We start from the raw sequence: 22010 nt of genomic DNA, 5'->3' as shown, positions 1-22010 counted from the left end.
CACAGAACCGTGTGTCTGTAGGTGGTGGCGGTAAAAGCAAAGGCAGCCCATCGCAGCACCATGAACATCCACTCTGAGGCTTCCTCCCACAATGGCTCCTTTGTGGCGAGCTTAGCATTCTCCGTGCTGGCGGCGGCCCATGCCAGGGTGCCAGGGTGGGATGTTGTCTCCCACTGCTGTCGTCGGGGGGCAATCCTGTTTGTTGGAGGGGGCTGAAGTAAAGTCCTGTGTGGGAGGAGGTTATGTTTGTTTATCAAGCGTTCACAGGTTTATTTCTGTTTGTTTAGCCTGGATTATCTCCTTAATGCCATTGGTTTGTTCAGCTTTAATCTGGAAGCTCTGAGCTGCAGCTGTGAAGAACGTTCCTGAAACATTTGGGAGTTCTGTTTCACTTTGTCATAAATATGAACACGTTTTTGTTCCGTCTGTAATCCAAGATGCTTCCACAGAGTCCGTTTATGTCAGGTATGTGTGTTCTTTTGCTCCTTTGAGGGCCATTCTACTGAGTCTGTTCAAAGTGCAGTTCTTGTAATATATTCACTTCAGTTCACACAACATTTATTAAAAAGATGAAATATCCATCGTTCTTCATGGGTCTTTGAAATGGGAGGGGGCTGCGACCCCCAACACCTGCATTTAAAAAGTTGAAAATTAGATTTCAGTGAGGTTTCCTTGTTTTCAACAACATGTTTTTAATATTAAAATAGATTTGTATTTTTGTGTAAATGTAAGGAATATGAATTTAAAAATCCTGTGCCGTGTTTTTATGTCTTTACCGCAACAGCGTGAGCCTCAGCCAATCAGCCAATCAGGAAGAGGCTTTTCCACCAGCAAATGCTGAATTTCTACCATCAACGCAGACGGCCTCCTCTCTGTGACGGACACATGCTGAAAATCAATAGTTATTGATTGTAATTCAAACTTCAGTAATCATTATTGCACATTCCAATGTAATACTCTTTGGTTGTAATTAAAAGATCTTTGATTTCACCACAATCAGGTTCAAACATGGATTTAGAACTCTGACACAGAATTCTTGATGTGGAGACCTGAAACCCACTTTTACCTGTCTGCAGACCTTTCATGGTGAGGGGCAGCACCACACGTGTTGCTGAGGTGGGTGTGAACGTCACTTCAGTCTTTTTTTTTTTTTTTTTTTTTTTTTTTTTTTTTTTCTTTTTAACCTTGTCCTGTCCAACAGCTGGGCAAACAGATGAGAGCTGAGGGCCTCTTGTGTTGGACATATTTTACTTTAACAAGAGGGGTTATTAATCTTCAGACAAACCAAAGGTATGTCTGAATAAACCCCTTTTGTAATTGAGGCCAAACTTTATTAATTTCAAACATGTTTGAAGATCTTTGGTGTTGGACCGGACGGAAAAGGAAAGAGGGGAAGAAGAGAGAGGGACGTTAGAAAGAGGGGGGGAAGGAGGGTGATAGTAGGAGGGGAAGGGGGGTAAGACCATGAAGCAGCATAGAGCAACAAGTTTACTGGTTGTTAATCACCATGGTAAGGCTCAAATGCAGTACAAAAAGGGCGGAGCCTGTCCACACACACACCCAAGTGTCAAACACACCTGCTAGTTGCAAAAATGTCCATCTGTCGACATGTACACAAAACAGATAGTGCTCACACGCATACTTATGCCTTAACACCAACTAGTGTGAGACATTTCAGTCATTCAGTCACGCAAACCGCCAGTGCAAAGGTGAGCCAACACCCGTGCTCAGGTGAGTGCTCATGTTCTTCTAATATGGATGGTGGAATGTGTAAAGAAGGAAGGAGAGCGCCCAGCCATCCCCACCCCAAGACCCCCACCGCAGCAGCAGCGGCAGCCGGAATCCCCCCCACGCCACACGGAAACCGGCAGGGAACAACCGCCGCCCGGGCGACCAAGCCCACCACCCAGGCCAGGGCCAGCAGGACCGCCGCAAGGCCCCCCAGAGCCAGAGAGCAGGGAGGCACAGAGGGAAAGAGAGGGCCGCCCCAGCCCAACCAGGAGAACAGCCCCCCCGCCGCGCCGGGAGAGCCCAACGCAGGGCCCCACCGGAGAGGGACGCCCACAGCCCCAGACGAGCACCCCACCACCACCCAGGAGTTCCGGGCATCCCCCCGCCCCAACCCCAGGTACGAGCCAGGACCCCCCCAAGGGAGACCCGCCCCGCACTCCAGGCAGCCATCCGCCCGGCCCACGGTTGGTCCAGGGAGGAGCAAGGCAGGGGCCCGCCGCCCCCGCCCAGGAGGGGGGAACCCCGGGGAAAAAAGAGGGCCCACAAGGGGTGTTGTAAATATGGCCCGACCAGGCTCGGCCACAGTTGGAAGTTTGGCGGGGCCCAGCGCTCAGGAGCAAGGACCAGAACCCACCCCCCAGGGACACCAACACCCCCGGCTCAGATGTAATGTGAACCCCCCCACCGCGCGGAGAGAGCACCGCCGGGCCCAGGAAGCCGGCACCCCGGGGACACTGCCGCCGCTGCAAAGGGGCCCGTACCCCCCACCAGGGAAGAGGCAGGGGACAGATGGTCCTAGGTCCCACCTTCCTTGCAAAATGTGTGTGCGTATATGTGTGTTTAAGAGGGTGTGTGTGTGCATGTGTGTGTGTTTATGTTGGAATGTATATATTGAGGGGGGAGGGGTGTGTGTGCTAAGGGGGGTGCAGTTAAAATTGGCGGGTAGGGCACTTCAGTCTGAGCGCTGCTGTACACCACACAGATTGATTGACAAGGTCTCCAGCCAATCACGATGCAGAACACAGTGCACTGTAAAAATGTGAAGTTGATTGCGGTTGATTGTCACATCACACTCATGTTCTGGTTCAAGTCCCGCTCTTTGAAGATAGAAATGTGAAGTTTCCTGCCTCCTCTGACAGTCTTTGTCATGTAGTTTGGATAATTTGAAGATGATGAATCCAAAAGGGGATTGTTTTAAAATAGGTCATGGATAATATTTACAAGGAACAAAACAATCCAAAAAGCTGAAATAGGCTATGGTCACTACTGTGATGGTACCGTCACCACCAAAACAACCATGAGACCATTGAAACGCAGATCATCACACTGAACATCTTTCAGTGTCAGTCTTTCATGATTACAATTGTTCCAATACAGCTTTGATTTATTCTATAACATTTTTGAAACCAGTAGTCTCCACAATGAGAAATGAAACAAAATAATTAAAGGAAAAACCAGGATTAATTTACAAATAGAAGTCAAAATATATTTAGTGAGGAAAGTTTTAGAAATTTTAGATAAAGACTTATTTTAAAAGTACAAGATCAAAATGGAATGTTCTTCATCTAAAAATGTTTTCCTTAGATACTCAGCAGGAGATATTTGGCAAAAGTTTCTGAGAAATGGAATGCAAATTTTTAACAAATTTTAATCTGAATTGGAACGGCAGACGGCCCCCACATTCTGGAAAACCCCCCAGCAGAAGGATGTCGATGCAGCGTTTGTCATTCCTGTAGGTGGCGCTGTGCTGAAGTCAAGTCCAGATACCATGAACTTAACTTAAATATAGCAGAAAGGCCAAGATTCATGGAAAATTAGAGAAAAAAATCCCAAGAACTTTATGGAACACATCCCAAAACAACAACAGAACAAGGAAGCTAGTGGAAGGAAGGAACGCCGCAACTTAAAAGGAAGCAGGAATACATATCTATACATTTATATAGAGTACATATCTATATGCAGACAAATACATGCACATACACATGCATAAAGGAAGAAAGACAGGAAACCACAAAATGCAGGGGGGGGGGGGTCATCAACAACTAAAGTGTCTCAGATTCTGGGAATATCACTCAGAATATCATAAACTGTTATAGCTTCAGGTGAATTGATTCATTTTATGGATTTTAAGAATAAACCTACGTCGTTATTAAGGAAGGTAAAGTCAGGGGGACATTTCTGTAAATCTGTTTTTGTGTATAAAAACTTGTCTAAACATAACACAGTATTGATACATAAATTATTTACATTATTGTGTAGTGACAGGCCAAAGATTATGACTTCTTTTCAAAAGAAGTCATAATGAATAGGAATTCATTTTTTAACCATTTATGAACATCCAACCATGAGGTTTGTCCAGTGTTACACATCTGTGGTCGGCGTCTTCCACAGCAGTTGTCATCAATGTTGAAACGTAACCTCAGTCATTCTTTGGAGGGATAAATATTGTTCATAATTTTGAAGTGTGTTTCTTTAATTTTTGGGGGAATAGAGTTCTTACATATTTTTTCCATTAGAGGACATCCTTCAATAACTGTGGTTTTATCATTCCATGTGTCATTGTGTTCCTTGTTAGAAATACAAATTCTCAATGAAGAGCATGACGTACTTTTAAGAATTCTGAGATGGGAGCATTGAAGTTTATTTATTTATTTATTTATTTATTTATTTGTTCCTTTCATGAAAATTAATGTTCAAATGTTTACATGTTTGTCTTACATATTGAACATTTTCATGATTGGAAGGGAGCAGAATTGAAGAACACAATTCTTATAATTATCTGCTCCCTTTTAAACATTACATTTACATTTCTCACACCATCACCTGTGCTCAGATTTCACAATGTACAGTTCCACTACACAGTAAATACATTCCATTCATTTAATACATACATTCCAAAAATTGCATTCAACAGTCAAGTTTGTACAAACTAATTTGTTTAGCTTTATACATGCGTTTAAATTTAATAATATTTTGACAACTTTTTAACTGATTCTCCTGGGAATTCCACATTTTTACCCCTGCTATAGACAAACACTTTTGCTTTAATGTTGTTCGAGCAATCTGTTGTTTGAAATCATATTTTTTCCTATGATTTTCATCTCCTGTGGTAAAAATAAAAAGCTTTTGTAGGTCTTCTGGTAAATCTCTGTTTCTGGCTTTAAACATAACTAATAAGGTCTGCAATTCAATTAAATTTTTAAGTTTTAATAAGCCTGACTTAATAAAAAGATCATTTGTGTGGTCTCTAAAATTAGCTTTGTGAATAATTCGAATAGCTCTCTTCTGTAGTAGAATTAAGGGCATTATATTAGTTTCATATGTATTTCCCCACACTTCAATGCAATATGTGAAATAAGGTAAAACCAAAGAGCAATATAACATGTGCATAATATGACATGGTAAAACATATTTAGATTTGTTCAGAACAAAAAGGCTCTTGGCTACTTTATTTTTTACATAAAATATATGAGATTTCCATGTTAATTTGTCGTCCAGTTTGTCGTCAAGTTTGAAACATAATTGCTCAGAATCTAATAAGTGACCCTCCGGTCCATCAGATCAGTCCCTGACAGACACTTCTGCCAAACCATTCAGCACCAGACGAGGACTTGTTTCTATGGAGGATGTATTTGTTGAGTGTAGTAAGAAATTATGCACATACAATATTTTCCAGTGTAACAGAATTTGTGGAACTCTAATAATGCTATAGGGAGCTTATTAACATCAAAATCACTAACAAGCACGGAGTTTGACCCGCCTAATTGGTTAAATAGGTCATTTGGGACACGAAACCACAAGTATTGGTTGTGTTTGATCCAGGATTTGAACCAGTTCATCTTCTGTTAAGCCAGTCAGAATCAGCAACTTTGAGACCAGCATCTTTAAATTCTCTGAACATATAGTTTCTTTTTCATGTCATGAGGTTAGTCTCTCCAGATAAAGTTAAAAGTCATTTGGTTGATGGATGTTCTCACCTTGTTTGGGATGGCATTAGAGGAAGATGGTAAATCCATCTCCATCTCTGTCAGCAGCCATGTGTCTCTTTGGAGCCACATATTGAACGTCGTCTTGCATTCATCACGTTTTTCTCCCACATTCCTCGATTGGCGTATTTTGGGATCTTTGTTGATGTAGATGCCCAAGTATTTAATTTCTGATTTAATTGGGATATGATTGATTTCTTTTAAAGATGTGTCATGAACAGCCAATAGTTCACATTTCTTTAGGTTTAAGTTTGGATTTCACATTCACAGAATATTCTAGATTTATTAAAGGAATTTCTACAGAGAATCAGAGCAAGAGGACGACTTTCATCGATTTGACCTCCACTTCCAAAACTATTCATGGTTGATGTCTGTTTTACAGATAAAAGACACAATAACAAAGTTTTAGAGCTAAATTATTTCCCCTTCCTGAAAATTCTGTCACCGACCTTTTCAGGAACAGACACTTCTCATAGTAAATCATGTTTTCTTTAGTTTTCCCTCCAAAAATGTCAGAGGTCCCCTTTAAAACGCAACACGACATCTATCCATGTAAGGAGTTTGTGCATTTGGGATTTCATGTATGATATTGTGCTGTTTTCTGCTGCATATTGTGTTGTTTTCTGCTGCTTATTGTGTTGTTTTCTGCTGCTTCATATTGTGTTGTTTTCTGCTTCATATTGTGTTGTTTTCTGCTGCTTATTGTGTTGTTTTCTGCTCCATATTGTGTTGTTTTCTGCTTCATATTGTGTTGTTTTCTGCTCCATATTGTGTTGTTTTCTGCTTCATATTGTGTTGTTTTCTGCTTCATATTGTGTTGTTTTCTGCTCCATATTGTGTTGTTTTCTGCTTCATATTGTGTTGTTTTCTGCTGCATATTGTGTTGTTTTCTGCTCCATATTGTGTTGTTTTCTGCTCCATATTGTGTTGTTTTCTACTTCATATTGTGTTGTTTTCTGCTCCAATTGTGTTGTTTTCTGCTTCATATTGTGTGGTTTTCTGCTTCATATTGTGTTGTTTTCTGCTGCTTCATATTGTGTTGTTTTCTGCTTCATATTGTGTTGTTTTCTGCTGCTTATTGTGCTGTTTTCTGCTGCATATTGTGTTGTTTTCTGCTGCTTATTGTGTTGTTTTCTGCTTCATATTGTGTTGTTTTCTGCTTCATATTGTGTTGTTTTCTGCTGCTTATTGTGTTGTTTTCTGCTCCATATTGTGTTGTTTTCTGCTTCATATTGTGTTGTTTTCTGCTCCATATTGTGTTGTTTTCTGCTTCATATTGTGTTGTTTTCTGCTTCATATTGTGTTGTTTTCTGCTCCATATTGTGTTGTTTTCTGCTTCATATTGTGTTGTTTTCTGCTGCATATTGTGTTGTTTTCTGCTCCATATTGTGTTGTTTTCTGCTCCATATTGTGTTGTTTTCTACTTCATATTGTGTTGTTTTCTGCTCCAATTGTGTTGTTTTCTGCTTCATATTGTGTGGTTTTCTGCTTCATATTGTGTTGTTTTCTGCTGCTTCATATTGTGTTGTTTTCTGCTTCATATTGTGTTGTTTTCTGCTGCTTATTGTGCTGTTTTCTGCTGCATATTGTGTTGTTTTCTGCTGCTTATTGTGTTGTTTTCTGCTGCTTCATATTGTGTTGTTTTCTGCTTCATATTGTGTTGTTTTCTGCTGCTTATTGTGTTGTTTTCTGCTCCATATTGTGTTGTTTTCTGCTTCATATTGTGTTGTTTTCTGCTCCATATTGTGTTGTTTTCTGCTTCATATTGTGTTGTTTTCTGCTTCATATTGTGTTGTTTTCTGCTCCATATTGTGTTGTTTTCTGCTTCATATTGTGTTGTTTTCTGCTGCATATTGTGTTGTTTTCTGCTTCATATTGTGTTGTTTTCTGCTTCATATTGTGTTGTTTTCTGCTTCATATTGTGTTGTTTTCTGCTGCATATTGTGTTGTTTTCTGCTCCATATTGTGTTGTTTTCTACTTCATATTGTGTTGTTTTCTGCTCCAATTGTGTTGTTTTCTGCTTCATATTGTGTGGTTTTCTGCTTCATATTGTGTTGTTTTCTGCTGCTTCATATTGTGTTGTTTTCTGCTTCATATTGTGTTGTTTTCTGCTGCTTATTGTGTTGTTTTCTGCTGGATATTGTGTTGTTTTCTGCTCCAATTGTGTTGTTTTCTGCTCCATATTGTGTTGTTTTCTGCTGCTTCATATTGTGTTGTTTTCTGCTTCATATTGTGTTGTTTTCTGCTTCATATTGTGTTGTTTTCTGCTTCATATTGTGTTGTTTTCTGCTCCATATTGTGTTGTTTTCTGCTCCATATTGTGTTGTTTTCTACTTCATATTGTGTTGTTTTCTGCTGCTCCAATTGTGTTGTTTTCTGCTTCATATTGTGTGGTTTTCTGCTTCATATTGTGTTGTTTTCTGCTGCTTCATATTGTGTTGTTTTCTGCTTCATATTGTGTTGTTTTCTGCTGCTTATTGTGTTGTTTTCTGCTCCATATTGTGTTGTTTTCTGCTTCATATTGTGTTGTTTTCTGCTGCATATTGTGTTGTTTTCTGCTGCTTATTGTGTTGTTTTCTGCTGCTTATTGTGTTGTTTTCTGCTGCTTCATATTGTGTTGTTTTCTGCTGCATATTGTGTTGTTTTCTGCTGCTTATTGTGTTGTTTTCTGCTCCATATTGTGTTGTTTTCTGCTTCATATTGTGTTGCTTTCTGCTTCATATTGTGTTGTTTTCTGCTGGATATTGTGTTGTTTTCTGCTGGATATTGTGTTGTTTTCTGCTGCTTATTGTGTTGTTTTCTGCTGCTTATTGTGTTGTTTTCTGCTGCTTATTGTGTTGTTTTCTGCTGCTTCATATTGTGTTGTTTTCTGCTTCATATTGTGTTGTTTTCTGCTTCATATTGTGTTGTTTTCTGCTGCTTCATATTGTGTTGTTTTCTGCTGCATATTGTGTTGTTTTCTGCTTCATATTGTGTTGTTTTCTGCTGCTTATTGTGTTGTTTTCTGCTCCATATTGTGTTGTTTTCTGCTTCATATTGTGTTGTTTTCTGCTTCATATTGTGTTGTTTTCTGCTGCATATTGTGTTGTTTTCTGCTGCTTATTGTGTTGTTTTCTGCTGCTTCATATTGTGTTGTTTTCTGCTTCATATTGTGTTGTTTTCTGCTGCTTATTGTGTTGTTTTCTGCTCCATATTGTGTTGTTTTCTGCTTCATATTGTGTTGTTTTCTGCTCCATATTGTGTTGTTTTCTGCTTCATATTGTGTTGTTTTCTGCTTCATATTGTGTTGTTTTCTGCTCCATATTGTGTTGTTTTCTGCTTCATATTGTGTTGTTTTCTGCTGCATATTGTGTTGTTTTCTGCTTCATATTGTGTTGTTTTCTGCTTCATATTGTGTTGTTTTCTGCTTCATATTGTGTTGTTTTCTGCTCCATATTGTGTTGTTTTCTGCTTCATATTGTGTTGTTTTCTGCTCCAATTGTGTTGTTTTCTGCTTCATATTGTGTGGTTTTCTGCTTCATATTGTGTTGTTTTCTGCTGCTTCATATTGTGTTGTTTTCTGCTTCATATTGTGTTGTTTTCTGCTGCTTATTGTGTTGTTTTCTGCTCCATATTGTGTTGTTTTCTGCTTCATATTGTGTTGTTTTCTGCTTCATATTGTGTTGTTTTCTGCTGCTTATTGTGTTGTTTTCTACTTCATATTGTGTTGTTTTCTGCTCCAATTGTGTTGTTTTCTGCTGCATATTGTGTTGTTTTCTGCTTCATATTGTGTTGTTTTCTGCTGCTTATTGTGTTGTTTTCTGCTGCTTATTGTGTTGTTTTCCACTGCTTCATATTGTGTTGTTTTCTGCTTCATATTGTGTTGTTTTCTGCTGCTTATTGTGTTGTTTTCTGCTCCATATTGTGTTGTTTTCTGCTTCATATTGTGTTGTTTTCTGCTCCATATTGTGTTGTTTTCTGCTCCATATTGTGTTGTTTTCTGCTTCATATTGTGTTGTTTTCTGCTTCATATTGTGTTGTTTTCTGCTCAATATTGTGTTGTTTTCTGCTTCATATTGTGTTGTTTTCTGCTGCATATTGTGTTGTTTTCTGCTTCATATTGTGTTGTTTTCTGCTTCATATTGTGTTGTTTTCTGCTTCATATTGTGTTGTTTTCTGCTGCATATTGTGTGGTTTTCTGCTCCATATTGTGTTGTTTTCTACTTCATATTGTGTTGTTTTCTGCTCCAATTGTGTTGTTTTCTGCTTCATATTGTGTGGTTTTCTGCTTCATATTGTGTTGTTTTCTGCTGCTTCCTATTGTGTTGTTTTCTGCTTCATATTGTGTTGTTTTCTGCTGCTTATTGTGTTGTTTTCTGCTGCTTATTGTGTTGTTTTCTGCTTCATATTGTGTTGTTTTCTGCTGCATATTGTGTTGTTTTCTGCTCCATATTGTGTTGTTTTCTACTTCATATTGTGTTGTTTTCTGCTCCAATTGTGTTGTTTTCTGCTTCATATTGTGTTGTTTTCTGCTTCATATTGTGTTGTTTTCTGCTGCTTATTGTGTTGTTTTCTACTTCATATTGTGTTGTTTTCTGCTCCAATTGTGTTGTTTTCTGCTGCATATTGTGTTGTTTTCTGCTTCATATTGTGTTGTTTTCTGCTGCTTATTGTGTTGTTTTCTGCTGCTTATTGTGTTGTTTTCTGCTGCTTCTTATTGTGTTGTTTTCTGCTTCATATTGTGTTGTTTTCTGCTGCTTATTGTGTTGTTTTCTGCTCCATATTGTGTTGTTTTCTGCTTCATATTGTGTTGTTTTCTGCTCAATATTGTGTTGTTTTCTGCTTCATATTGTGTTGTTTTCTGCTTCATATTGTGTTGTTTTCTGCTCCATATTGTGTTGTTTTCTGCTTCATATTGTGTTGTTTTCTGCTGCATATTGTGTTGTTTTCTGCTTCATATTGTGTTGTTTTCTGCTTCATATTGTGTGGTTTTCTGCTTCATATTGTGTTGTTTTCTGCTGCATATTGTGTTGTTTTCTGCTCCATATTGTGTTGTTTTCTACTTCATATTGTGTTGTTTTCTGCTCCAATTGTGTTGTTTTCTGCTTCATATTGTGTGGTTTTCTGCTTCATATTGTGTTGTTTTCTGCTGCTTCATATTGTGTTGTTTTCTGCTTCATATTGTGTTGTTTTCTGCTGCTTATTGTGTTGTTTTCTGCTGCTTATTGTGTTGTTTTCTGCTGCTTCATATTGTGTTGTTTTCTGCTTCATATTGTGTTGTTTTCTGCTGCTTATTGTGTTGTTTTCTGCTCCATATTGTGTTGTTTTCTGCTTCATATTGTGTTGTTTTCTGCTCCATATTGTGTTGTTTTCTGCTTCATATTGTGTTGTTTTCTGCTTCATATTGTGTTGTTTTCTGCTCCATATTGTGTTGTTTTCTGCTTCATATTGTGTTGTTTTCTGCTGCATATTGTGTTGTTTTCTGCTTCATATTGTGTTGTTTTCTGCTTCATATTGTGTTGTTTTCTGCTTCATATTGTGTTGTTTTCTGCTGCATATTGTGTTGTTTTCTGCTCCATATTGTGTTGTTTTCTACTTCATATTGTGTTGTTTTCTGCTCCAATTGCGTTGTTTTCTGCTTCATATTGTGTGGTTTTCTGCTTCATATTGTGTTGTTTTCTGCTGCTTCATATTGTGTTGTTTTCTGCTTCATATTGTGTTGTTTTCTGCTGCTTATTGTGTTGTTTTCTGCTCCATATTGTGTTGTTTTCTGATTCATATTGTGTTGTTTTCTGCTTCATATTGTGTTGTTTTCTGCTGCATATTGTGTTGTTTTCTGCTGCTTATTGTGTTGTTTTCTGCTGCTTCATATTGTGTTGTTTTCTGCTTCATATTGTGTTGTTTTCTGCTGCTTATTGTGTTGTTTTCTGCTCCATATTGTGTTGTTTTCTGCTTCATATTGTGTTGTTTTCTGCTGGATATTGTGTTGTTTTCTGCTGGATATTGTGTTGTTTTCTGCTGCTTATTGTGTTGTTTTCTGCTGCTTATTGTGTTGTTTTCTGCTGCTTCATATTGTGTTGTTTTCTGCTTCATATTGTGTTGTTTTCTGCTTCATATTGTGTTGTTTTCTGCTGCTTCATATTGTGTTGTTTTCTGCTGCATATTGTGTTGTTTTCTGCTTCATATTGTGTTGTTTTCTGCTTCATATTGTGTTGTTTTCTGCTCCATATTGTGTTGTTTTCTGCTTCATATTGTGTTGTTTTCTGCTGCATATTGTGTTGTTTTCTGCTTCATATTGTGTTGTTTTCTGCTTCATATTGTGTTGTTTTCTGCTTCATATTGTGTTGTTTTCTGCTGCATATTGTGTTGTTTTCTGCTGCTTATTGTGTTGTTTTCTGCTGCTTCATATTGTGTTGTTTTCTGCTTCATATTGTGTTGTTTTCTGCTGCTTATTGTGTTGTTTTCTGCTCCATATTGTGTTGTTTTCTGCTTCATATTGTGTTGTTTTCTGCTCCATATTGTGTTGTTTTCTGCTCCATATTGTGTTGTTTTCTGCTTCATATTGTGTTGTTTTCTGCTGCATATTGTGTTGTTTTCTGCTCCATATTGTGTTGTTTTCTGCTTCATATTGTGTTGTTTTCTGCTTCATATTGTGTTGTTTTCTGCTTCATATTGTGTTGTTTTCTGCTTCATATTGTGTTGTTTTCTGCTGCATATTGTGTTGTTTTCTGCTCCATATTGTGTTGTTTTCTGCTTCATATTGTGTTGTTTTCTGCTCCAATTGTGTTGTTTTCTGCTTCATATTGTGTGGTTTTCTGCTTCATATTGTGTTGTTTTCTGCTTCATATTGTGTTGTTTTCTGCTTCATATTGTGTTGTTTTCTGCTGCTTATTGTGTTGTTTTCTGCTCCATATTGTGTTGTTTTCTGCTTCATATTGTGTTGTTTTCTGCTTCATATTGTGTTGTTTTCTGCTGCTTATTGTGTTGTTTTCTACTTCATATTGTGTTGTTTTCTGCTCCAATTGTGTTGTTTTCTGCTGCATATTGTGTTGTTTTCTGCTTCATATTGTGTTGTTTTCTGCTGCTTATTGTGTTGTTTTCTGCTGCTTCATATTGTGTTGTTTTCTGCTTCATATTGTGTTGTTTTCTGCTGCTTATTGTGTTGTTTTCTGCTCCATATTGTGTTGTTTTCTGCTTCATATTGTGTTGTTTTCTGCTCCATATTGTGTTGTTTTCTGCTTCATATTGTGTTGTTTTCTGCTTCATATTGTGTTGTTTTCCGCTGCTTCATATTGTGTTGTTTTCTGCTTCATATTGTGTTGTTTTCTGCTGCTTATTGTGTTGTTTTCTGCTCCATATTGTGTTGTTTTCTGCTTCATATTGTGTTGTTTTCTGCTCCATATTGTGTTGTTTTCTGCTTCATATTGTGTTGTTTTCTGCTTCATATTGTGTTGTTTTCTGCTCCATATTGTGTTGTTTTCTGCTTCATATTGTGTTGTTTTCTGCTGCATATTGTGTTGTTTTCTGCTTCATATTGTGTTGTTTTCTGCTTCATATTGTGTTGTTTTCTGCTTCATATTGTGTTGTTTTCTGCTGCATATTGTGTTGTTTTCTGCTCCATATTGTGTTGTTTTCTACTTCATATTGTGTTGTTTTCTGCTCCAATTGTGTTGTTTTCTGCTTCATATTGTGTGGTTTTCTGCTTCATATTGTGTTGTTTTCTGCTGCTTCCTATTGTGTTGTTTTCTGCTTCATATTGTGTTGTTTTCTGCTGCTTATTGTGTTGTTTTCTGCTGCTTATTGTGTTGTTTTCTGCTTCATATTGTGTTGTTTTCTGCTGCATATTGTGTTGTTTTCTGCTCCATATTGTGTTGTTTTCTACTTCATATTGTGTTGTTTTCTGCTCCAATTGTGTTGTTTTCTGCTTCATATTGTGTTGTTTTCTGCTGCTTATTGTGTTGTTTTCTACTTCATATTGTGTTGTTTTCTGCTCCAATTGTGTTGTTTTCTGCTGCATATTGTGTTGTTTTCTGCTTCATATTGTGTTGTTTTCTGCTGCTTATTGTGTTGTTTTCTGCTGCTTATTGTGTTGTTTTCTGCTGCTTCTTATTGTGTTGTTTTCTGCTTCATATTGTGTTGTTTTCTGCTGCTTATTGTGTTGTTTTCTGCTCCATATTGTGTTGTTTTCTGCTCCATATTGTGTTGTTTTCTGCTTCATATTGTGTTGTTTTCTGCTGGATATTGTGTTGTTTTCTGCTGGATATTGTGTTGTTTTCTGCTGCTTATTGTGTTGTTTTCTGCTGCTTATTGTGTTGTTTTCTGCTGCTTCATATTGTGTTGTTTTCTGCTTCATATTGTGTTGTTTTCTGCTTCATATTGTGTTGTTTTCTGCTGCTTCATATTGTGTTGTTTTCTGCTGCATATTGTGTTGTTTTCTGCTTCATATTGTGTTGTTTTCTGCTTCATATTGTGTTGTTTTCTGCTCCATATTGTGTTGTTTTCTGCTTCATATTGTGTTGTTTTCTGCTGCATATTGTGTTGTTTTCTGCTTCATATTGTGTTGTTTTCTGCTTCATATTGTGTTGTTTTCTGCTTCATATTGTGTTGTTTTCTACTTCATATTGTGTTGTTTTCTGCTCCAATTGTGTTGTTTTCTGCTGCATATTGTGTTGTTTTCTGCTTCATATTGTGTTGTTTTCTGCTGCTTATTGTGTTGTTTTCTGCTCCATATTGTGTTGTTTTCTGCTTCATATTGTGTTGTTTTCTGCTCCATATTGTGTTGTTTTCTGCTTCATATTGTGTTGTTTTCTGCTGCATATTGTGTTGTTTTCTGCTCCATATTGTGTTGTTTTCTGCTTCATATTGTGTTGTTTTCTGCTGCATATTGTGTTGTTTTCTGCTTCATATTGTGTTGTTTTCTGCTTCATATTGTGTTGTTTTCTGCTTCATATTGTGTTGTTTTCTGCTGCATATTGTGTTGTTTTCTGCTCCATATTGTGTTGTTTTCTGCTTCATATTGTGTTGTTTTCTGCTCCAATTGTGTTGTTTTCTGCTTCATATTGTGTGGTTTTCTGCTTCATATTGTGTTGTTTTCTGCTTCATATTGTGTTGTTTTCTGCTTCATATTGTGTTGTTTTCTGCTGCTTATTGTGTTGTTTTCTGCTCCATATTGTGTTGTTTTCTGCTTCATATTGTGTTGTTTTCTGCTTCATATTGTGTTGTTTTCTGCTGCTTATTGTGTTGTTTTCTACTTCATATTGTGTTGTTTTCTGCTCCAATTGTGTTGTTTTCTGCTGCATATTGTGTTGTTTTCTGCTTCATATTGTGTTGTTTTCTGCTGCTTATTGTGTTGTTTTCTGCTGCTTATTGTGTTGTTTTCCGCTGCTTCATATTGTGTTGTTTTCTGCTTCATATTGTGTTGTTTTCTGCTGCTTATTGTGTTGTTTTCTGCTCCATATTGTGTTGTTTTCTGCTTCATATTGTGTTGTTTTCTGCTCCATATTGTGTTGTTTTCTGCTTCATATTGTGTTGTTTTCTGCTTCATATTGTGTTGTTTTCTGCTCCATATTGTGTTGTTTTCTGCTTCATATTGTGTTGTTTTCTGCTGCATATTGTGTTGTTTTCTGCTCCATATTGTGTTGTTTTCTACTTCATATTGTGTTGTTTTCTGCTCCAATTGTGTTGTTTTCTGCTTCATATTGTGTGGTTTTCTGCTTCATATTGTGTTGTTTTCTGCTGCTTCCTATTGTGTTGTTTTCTGCTTCATATTGTGTTGTTTTCTGCTGCTTATTGTGTTGTTTTCTGCTGCTTATTGTGTTGTTTTCTGCTTCATATTGTGTTGTTTTCTGCTGCATATTGTGTTGTTTTCTGCTCCATATTGTGTTGTTTTCTACTTCATATTGTGTTGTTTTCTGCTCCAATTGTGTTGTTTTCTGCTTCATATTGTGTTGTTTTCTGCTGCTTATTGTGTTGTTTTCTACTTCATATTGTGTTGTTTTCTGCTCCAATTGTGTTGTTTTCTGCTGCATATTGTGTTGTTTTCTGCTTCATATTGTGTTGTTTTCTGCTGCTTATTGTGTTGTTTTCTGCTGCTTATTGTGTTGTTTTCTGCTGCTTCTTATTGTGTTGTTTTCTGCTTCATATTGTGTTGTTTTCTGCTGCTTATTGTGTTGTTTTCTGCTCCATATTGTGTTGTTTTCTGCTTCATATTGTGTTGTTTTCTGCTCAATATTGTGTTGTTTTCTGCTTCATATTGTGTTGTTTTCTGCTTCATATTGTGTTGTTTTCTGCTCCATATTGTGTTGTTTTCTGCTTCATATTGTGTTGTTTTCTGCTGCATATTGTGTTGTTTTCTGCTCCATATTGTGTTGTTTTCTACTTCATATTGTGTTGTTTTCTGCTCCAATTGTGTTGTTTTCTGCTTCATATTGTGTTGTTTTCTGCTTCATATTGTGTTGTTTTCTGCTGCTTATTGTGTTGTTTTCTACTTCATATTGTGTTGTTTTCTGCTCCAATTGTGTTGTTTTCTGCTGCATATTGTGTTGTTTTCTGCTTCATATTGTGTTGTTTTCTGCTGCTTATTGTGTTGTTTTCTGCTGCTTATTGTGTTGTTTTCTGCTGCTTCTTATTGTGTTGTTTTCTGCTTCATATTGTGTTGTTTTCTGCTGCTTATTGTGTTGTTTTCTGCTCCATATTGTGTTGTTTTCTGCTTCATATTGTGTTGTTTTCTGCTCAATATTGTGTTGTTTTCTGCTTCATATTGTGTTGTTTTCTGCTTCATATTGTGTTGTTTTCTGCTCCATATTGTGTTGTTTTCTGCTTCATATTGTGTTGTTTTCTGCTGCATATTGTGTTGTTTTCTGCTTCATATTGTGTTGTTTTCTGCTTCATATTGTGTGGTTTTCTGCTTCATATTGTGTTGTTTTCTGCTGCATATTGTGTTGTTTTCTGCTCCATATTGTGTTGTTTTCTACTTCATATTGTGTTGTTTTCTGCTCCAATTGTGTTGTTTTCTGCTTCATATTGTGTGGTTTTCTGCTTCATATTGTGTTGTTTTCTGCTGCTTCATATTGTGTTGTTTTCTGCTTCATATTGTGTTGTTTTCTGCTGCTTATTGTGTTGTTTTCTGCTGCTTATTGTGTTGTTTTCTGCTGCTTCATATTGTGTTGTTTTCTGCTTCATATTGTGTTGTTTTCTGCTGCTTATTGTGTTGTTTTCTGCTCCATATTGTGTTGTTTTCTGCTTCATATTGTGTTGTTTTCTGCTCCATATTGTGTTGTTTTCTGCTTCATATTGTGTTGTTTTCTGCTTCATATTGTGTTGTTTTCTGCTCCATATTGTGTTGTTTTCTGCTTCATATTGTGTTGTTTTCTGCTGCATATTGTGTTGTTTTCTGCTTCATATTGTGTTGTTTTCTGCTTCATATTGTGTTGTTTTCTGCTTCATATTGTGTTGTTTTCTGCTGCATATTGTGTTGTTTTCTGCTCCATATTGTGTTGTTTTCTACTTCATATTGTGTTGTTTTCTGCTCCAATTGCGTTGTTTTCTGCTTCATATTGTGTGGTTTTCTGCTTCATATTGTGTTGTTTTCTGCTGCTTCATATTGTGTTGTTTTCTGCTTCATATTGTGTTGTTTTCTGCTGCTTATTGTGTTGTTTTCTGCTCCATATTGTGTTGTTTTCTGATTCATATTGTGTTGTTTTCTGCTTCATATTGTGTTGTTTTCTGCTGCATATTGTGTTGTTTTCTGCTGCTTATTGTGTTGTTTTCTGCTGCTTCATATTGTGTTGTTTTCTGCTTCATATTGTGTTGTTTTCTGCTGCTTATTGTGTTGTTTTCTGCTCCATATTGTGTTGTTTTCTGCTTCATATTGTGTTGTTTTCTGCTGGATATTGTGTTGTTTTCTGCTGGATATTGTGTTGTTTTCTGCTGCTTATTGTGTTGTTTTCTGCTGCTTATTGTGTTGTTTTCTGCTGCTTCATATTGTGTTGTTTTCTGCTTCATATTGTGTTGTTTTCTGCTTCATATTGTGTTGTTTTCTGCTGCTTCATATTGTGTTGTTTTCTGCTGCATATTGTGTTGTTTTCTGCTTCATATTGTGTTGTTTTCTGCTTCATATTGTGTTGTTTTCTGCTCCATATTGTGTTGTTTTCTGCTTCATATTGTGTTGTTTTCTGCTGCATATTGTGTTGTTTTCTGCTTCATATTGTGTTGTTTTCTGCTTCATATTGTGTTGTTTTCTGCTTCATATTGTGTTGTTTTCTGCTGCATATTGTGTTGTTTTCTGCTGCTTATTGTGTTGTTTTCTGCTGCATATTGTGTTGTTTTCTGCTTCATATTGTGTTGTTTTCTGCTTCATATTGTGTTGTTTTCTGCTTCATATTGTGTTGTTTTCTGCTACATATTGTGTTGTTTTCTGCTGCTTATTGTGTTGTTTTCTGCTGCTTCATATTGTGTTGTTTTCTGCTTCATATTGTGTTGTTTTCTGCTGCTTATTGTGTTGTTTTCTGCTCCATATTGTGTTGTTTTCTGCTTCATATTGTGTTGTTTTCTGCTCCATATTGTGTTGTTTTCTGCTTCATATTGTGTTGTTTTCTGCTGCATATTGTGTTGTTTTCTGCTCCATATTGTGTTGTTTTCTGCTTCATATTGTGTTGTTTTCTGCTGCATATTGTGTTGTTTTCTGCTTCATATTGTGTTGTTTTCTGCTTCATATTGTGTTGTTTTCTGCTCCATATTGTGTTGTTTTCTGCTTCATATTGTGTTGTTTTCTGCTGCATATTGTGTTGTTTTCTGCTTCATATTGTGTTGTTTTCTGCTTCATATTGTGTTGTTTTCTGCTTCATATTGTGTTGTTTTCTGCTGCATATTGTGTTGTTTTCTGCTGCTTATTGTGTTGTTTTCTGCTGCATATTGTGTTGTTTTCTGCTTCATATTGTGTTGTTTTCTGCTTCATATTGTGTTGTTTTCTGCTTCATATTGTGTTGTTTTCTGCTGCATATTGTGTTGTTTTCTGCTGCTTATTGTGTTGTTTTCTGCTTCATATTGTGTTGTTTTCTGCTCCATATTGTGTTGTTTTCTGCTTCATATTGTGTTGTTTTCTGCTCCATATTGTGTTGTTTTCTGCTTCATATTGTGTTGTTTTCTGCTGCATATTGTGTTGTTTTCTGCTCCATATTGTGTTGTTTTCTGCTTCATATTGTGTTGTTTTCTGCTGCATATTGTGTTGTTTTCTGCTTCATATTGTGTTGTTTTCTGCTTCATATTGTGTTGTTTTCTGCTCCATATTGTGTTGTTTTCTGCTTCATATTGTGTTGTTTTCTGCTGCATATTGTGTTGTTTTCTGCTTCATATTGTGTTGTTTTCTGCTTCATATTGTGTTGTTTTCTGCTTCATATTGTGTTGTTTTCTGCTGCATATTGTGTTGTTTTCTGCTGCTTATTGTGTTGTTTTCTGCTGCATATTGTGTTGTTTTCTGCTTCATATTGTGTTGTTTTCTGCTTCATATTGTGTTGTTTTCTGCTTCATATTGTGTTGTTTTCTGCTGCATATTGTGTTGTTTTCTGCTGCTTATTGTGTTGTTTTCTGCTGCTTCATATTGTGTTGTTTTCTGCTTCATATTGTGTTGTTTTCTGCTGCTTATTGTGTTGTTTTCTGCTCCATATTGTGTTGTTTTCTGCTGCTTATTGTGTTGTTTTCTGCTCCATATTGTGTTGTTTTCTGCTTCATATTGTGTTGTTTTCTGCTCCATATTGTGTTGTTTTCTGCTGCTTATTGTGTTGTTTTCTGCTCCATATTGTGTTGTTTTCTGCTTCATATTGTGTTGTTTTCTGCTCCATATTGTGTTGTTTTCTGCTTCATATTGTGTTGTTTTCTGCTGCATATTGTGTTGTTTTCTGCTCCATATTGTGTTGTTTTCTGCTTCATATTGTGTTGTTTTCTGCTGCATATTGTGTTGTTTTCTGCTTCATATTGTGTTGTTTTCTGCTTCATATTGTGTTGTTTTCTGCTCCATATTGTGTTGTTTTCTGCTTCATATTGTGTTGTTTTCTGCTGCATATTGTGTTGTTTTCTGCTTCATATTGTGTTGTTTTCTGCTTCATATTGTGTTGTTTTCTGCTTCATATTGTGTTGTTTTCTGCTGCATATTGTGTTGTTTTCTGCTGCTTATTGTGTTGTTTTCTGCTGCATATTGTGTTGTTTTCTGCTTCATATTGTGTTGTTTTCTGCTTCATATTGTGTTGTTTTCTGCTTCATATTGTGTTGTTTTCTGCTGCATATTGTGTTGTTTTCTGCTGCTTATTGTGTTGTTTTCTGCTTCATATTGTGTTGTTTTCTGCTCCATATTGTGTTGTTTTCTGCTTCATATTGTGTTGTTTTCTGCTCCATATTGTGTTGTTTTCTGCTTCATATTGTGTTGTTTTCTGCTGCATATTGTGTTGTTTTCTGCTCCATATTGTGTTGTTTTCTGCTTCATATTGTGTTGTTTTCTGCTGCATATTGTGTTGTTTTCTGCTTCATATTGTGTTGTTTTCTGCTTCATATTGTGTTGTTTTCTGCTCCATATTGTGTTGTTTTCTGCTTCATATTGTGTTGTTTTCTGCTGCATATTGTGTTGTTTTCTGCTTCATATTGTGTTGTTTTCTGCTTCATATTGTGTTGTTTTCTGCTTCATATTGTGTTGTTTTCTGCTGCATATTGTGTTGTTTTCTGCTGCTTATTGTGTTGTTTTCTGCTGCATATTGTGTTGTTTTCTGCTTCATATTGTGTTGTTTTCTGCTTCATATTGTGTTGTTTTCTGCTTCATATTGTGTTGTTTTCTGCTGCATATTGTGTTGTTTTCTGCTGCTTATTGTGTTGTTTTCTGCTGCTTCATATTGTGTTGTTTTCTGCTTCATATTGTGTTGTTTTCTGCTGCTTATTGTGTTGTTTTCTGCTCCATATTGTGTTGTTTTCTGCTTCATATTGTGTTGTTTTCTGCTCCATATTGTGTTGTTTTCTGCTTCATATTGTGTTGTTTTCTGCTGCATATTGTGTTGTTTTCTGCTCCATATTGTGTTGTTTTCTGCTTCATATTGTGTTGTTTTCTGCTGCATATTGTGTTGTTTTCTGCTTCATATTGTGTTGTTTTCTGCTTCATATTGTGTTGTTTTCTGCTTCATATTGTGTTGTTTTCTGCTGCATATTGTGTTGTTTTCTGCTCCATATTGTGTTGTTTTCTGCTTCATATTGTGTTGTTTTCTGCTCCAATTGTGTTGTTTTCTGCTTCATATTGTGTGGTTTTCTGCTTCATATTGTGTTGTTTTCTGCTGCTTCATATTGTGTTGTTTTCTGCTTCATATTGTGTTGTTTTCTGCTGCTTATTGTGTTGTTTTCTGCTCCATATTGTGTTGTTTTCTGCTTCATATTGTGTTGTTTTCTGCTTCATATTGTGTTGTTTTCTGCTGCTTATTGTGTTGTTTTCTACTTCATATTGTGTTGTTTTCTGCTCCAATTGTGTTGTTTTCTGCTGCATATTGTGTTGTTTTCTGCTTCATATTGTGTTGTTTTCTGCTGCTTATTGTGTTGTTTTCTGCTGCTTATTGTGTTGTTTTCCGCTGCTTCATATTGTGTTGTTTTCTGCTGCTTATTGTGTTGTTTTCTGCTCCATATTGTGTTGTTTTCTGCTTCATATTGTGTTGTTTTCTGCTCCATATTGTGTTGTTTTCTGCTTCATATTGTGTTGTTTTCTGCTTCATATTGTGTTGTTTTCTGCTCCATATTGTGTTGTTTTCTGCTTCATATTGTGTTGTTTTCTGCTGCATATTGTGTTGTTTTCTGCTTCATATTGTGTTGTTTTCTGCTTCATATTGTGTTGTTTTCTGCTTCATATTGTGTTGTTTTCTGCTGCATATTGTGTTGTTTTCTGCTCCATATTGTGTTGTTTTCTACTTCATATTGTGTTGTTTTCTGCTCCAATTGTGTTGTTTTCTGCTTCATATTGTGTGGTTTTCTGCTTCATATTGTGTTGTTTTCTGCTGCTTCCTATTGTGTTGTTTTCTGCTTCATATTGTGTTGTTTTCTGCTGCTTATTGTGTTGTTTTCTGCTGCTTATTGTGTTGTTTTCTGCTTCATATTGTGTTGTTTTCTGCTGCATATTGTGTTGTTTTCTGCTCCATATTGTGTTGTTTTCTACTTCATATTGTGTTGTTTTCTGCTCCAATTGTGTTGTTTTCTGCTTCATATTGTGTTGTTTTCTGCTGCTTATTGTGTTGTTTTCTACTTCATATTGTGTTGTTTTCTGCTCCAATTGTGTTGTTTTCTGCTGCATATTG

The 22010-nt window shown here is 36.5% G+C and overlaps 1 protein-coding gene across 1 annotated transcript; it reads left to right on the top strand.

The window, feature by feature from the left end:
• Nucleotides 1-39: 39 nt before the first annotated feature.
• LOC144992278 (uncharacterized) lies at nucleotides 40-2774 on the top strand. Its single transcript, XM_078947927.1, has 2 exons — nucleotides 40-465; nucleotides 785-2774. Exon 2 carries the CDS (start codon nucleotides 1593-1595, stop codon nucleotides 2772-2774), a length of 1182 nt encoding a protein of 393 aa, XP_078804053.1. The 5' UTR covers nucleotides 40-465; nucleotides 785-1592.
• The last annotated feature ends 19236 nt before the right edge of the window (nucleotides 2775-22010 follow it).

The sequence above is a fragment of the Oryzias latipes genome, chromosome 5, assembly GCF_053564925.1.
Source record: "Oryzias latipes strain Hd-rR chromosome 5, Olatipes_Hd-rR_3.1".
NCBI classification, from domain to species: domain Eukaryota; kingdom Metazoa; phylum Chordata; class Actinopteri; order Beloniformes; family Adrianichthyidae; genus Oryzias; species Oryzias latipes.
The sequence above is the reverse complement of the archived record's forward strand: the minus strand, read 5'-3'. Positions and strand labels throughout refer to the sequence as shown.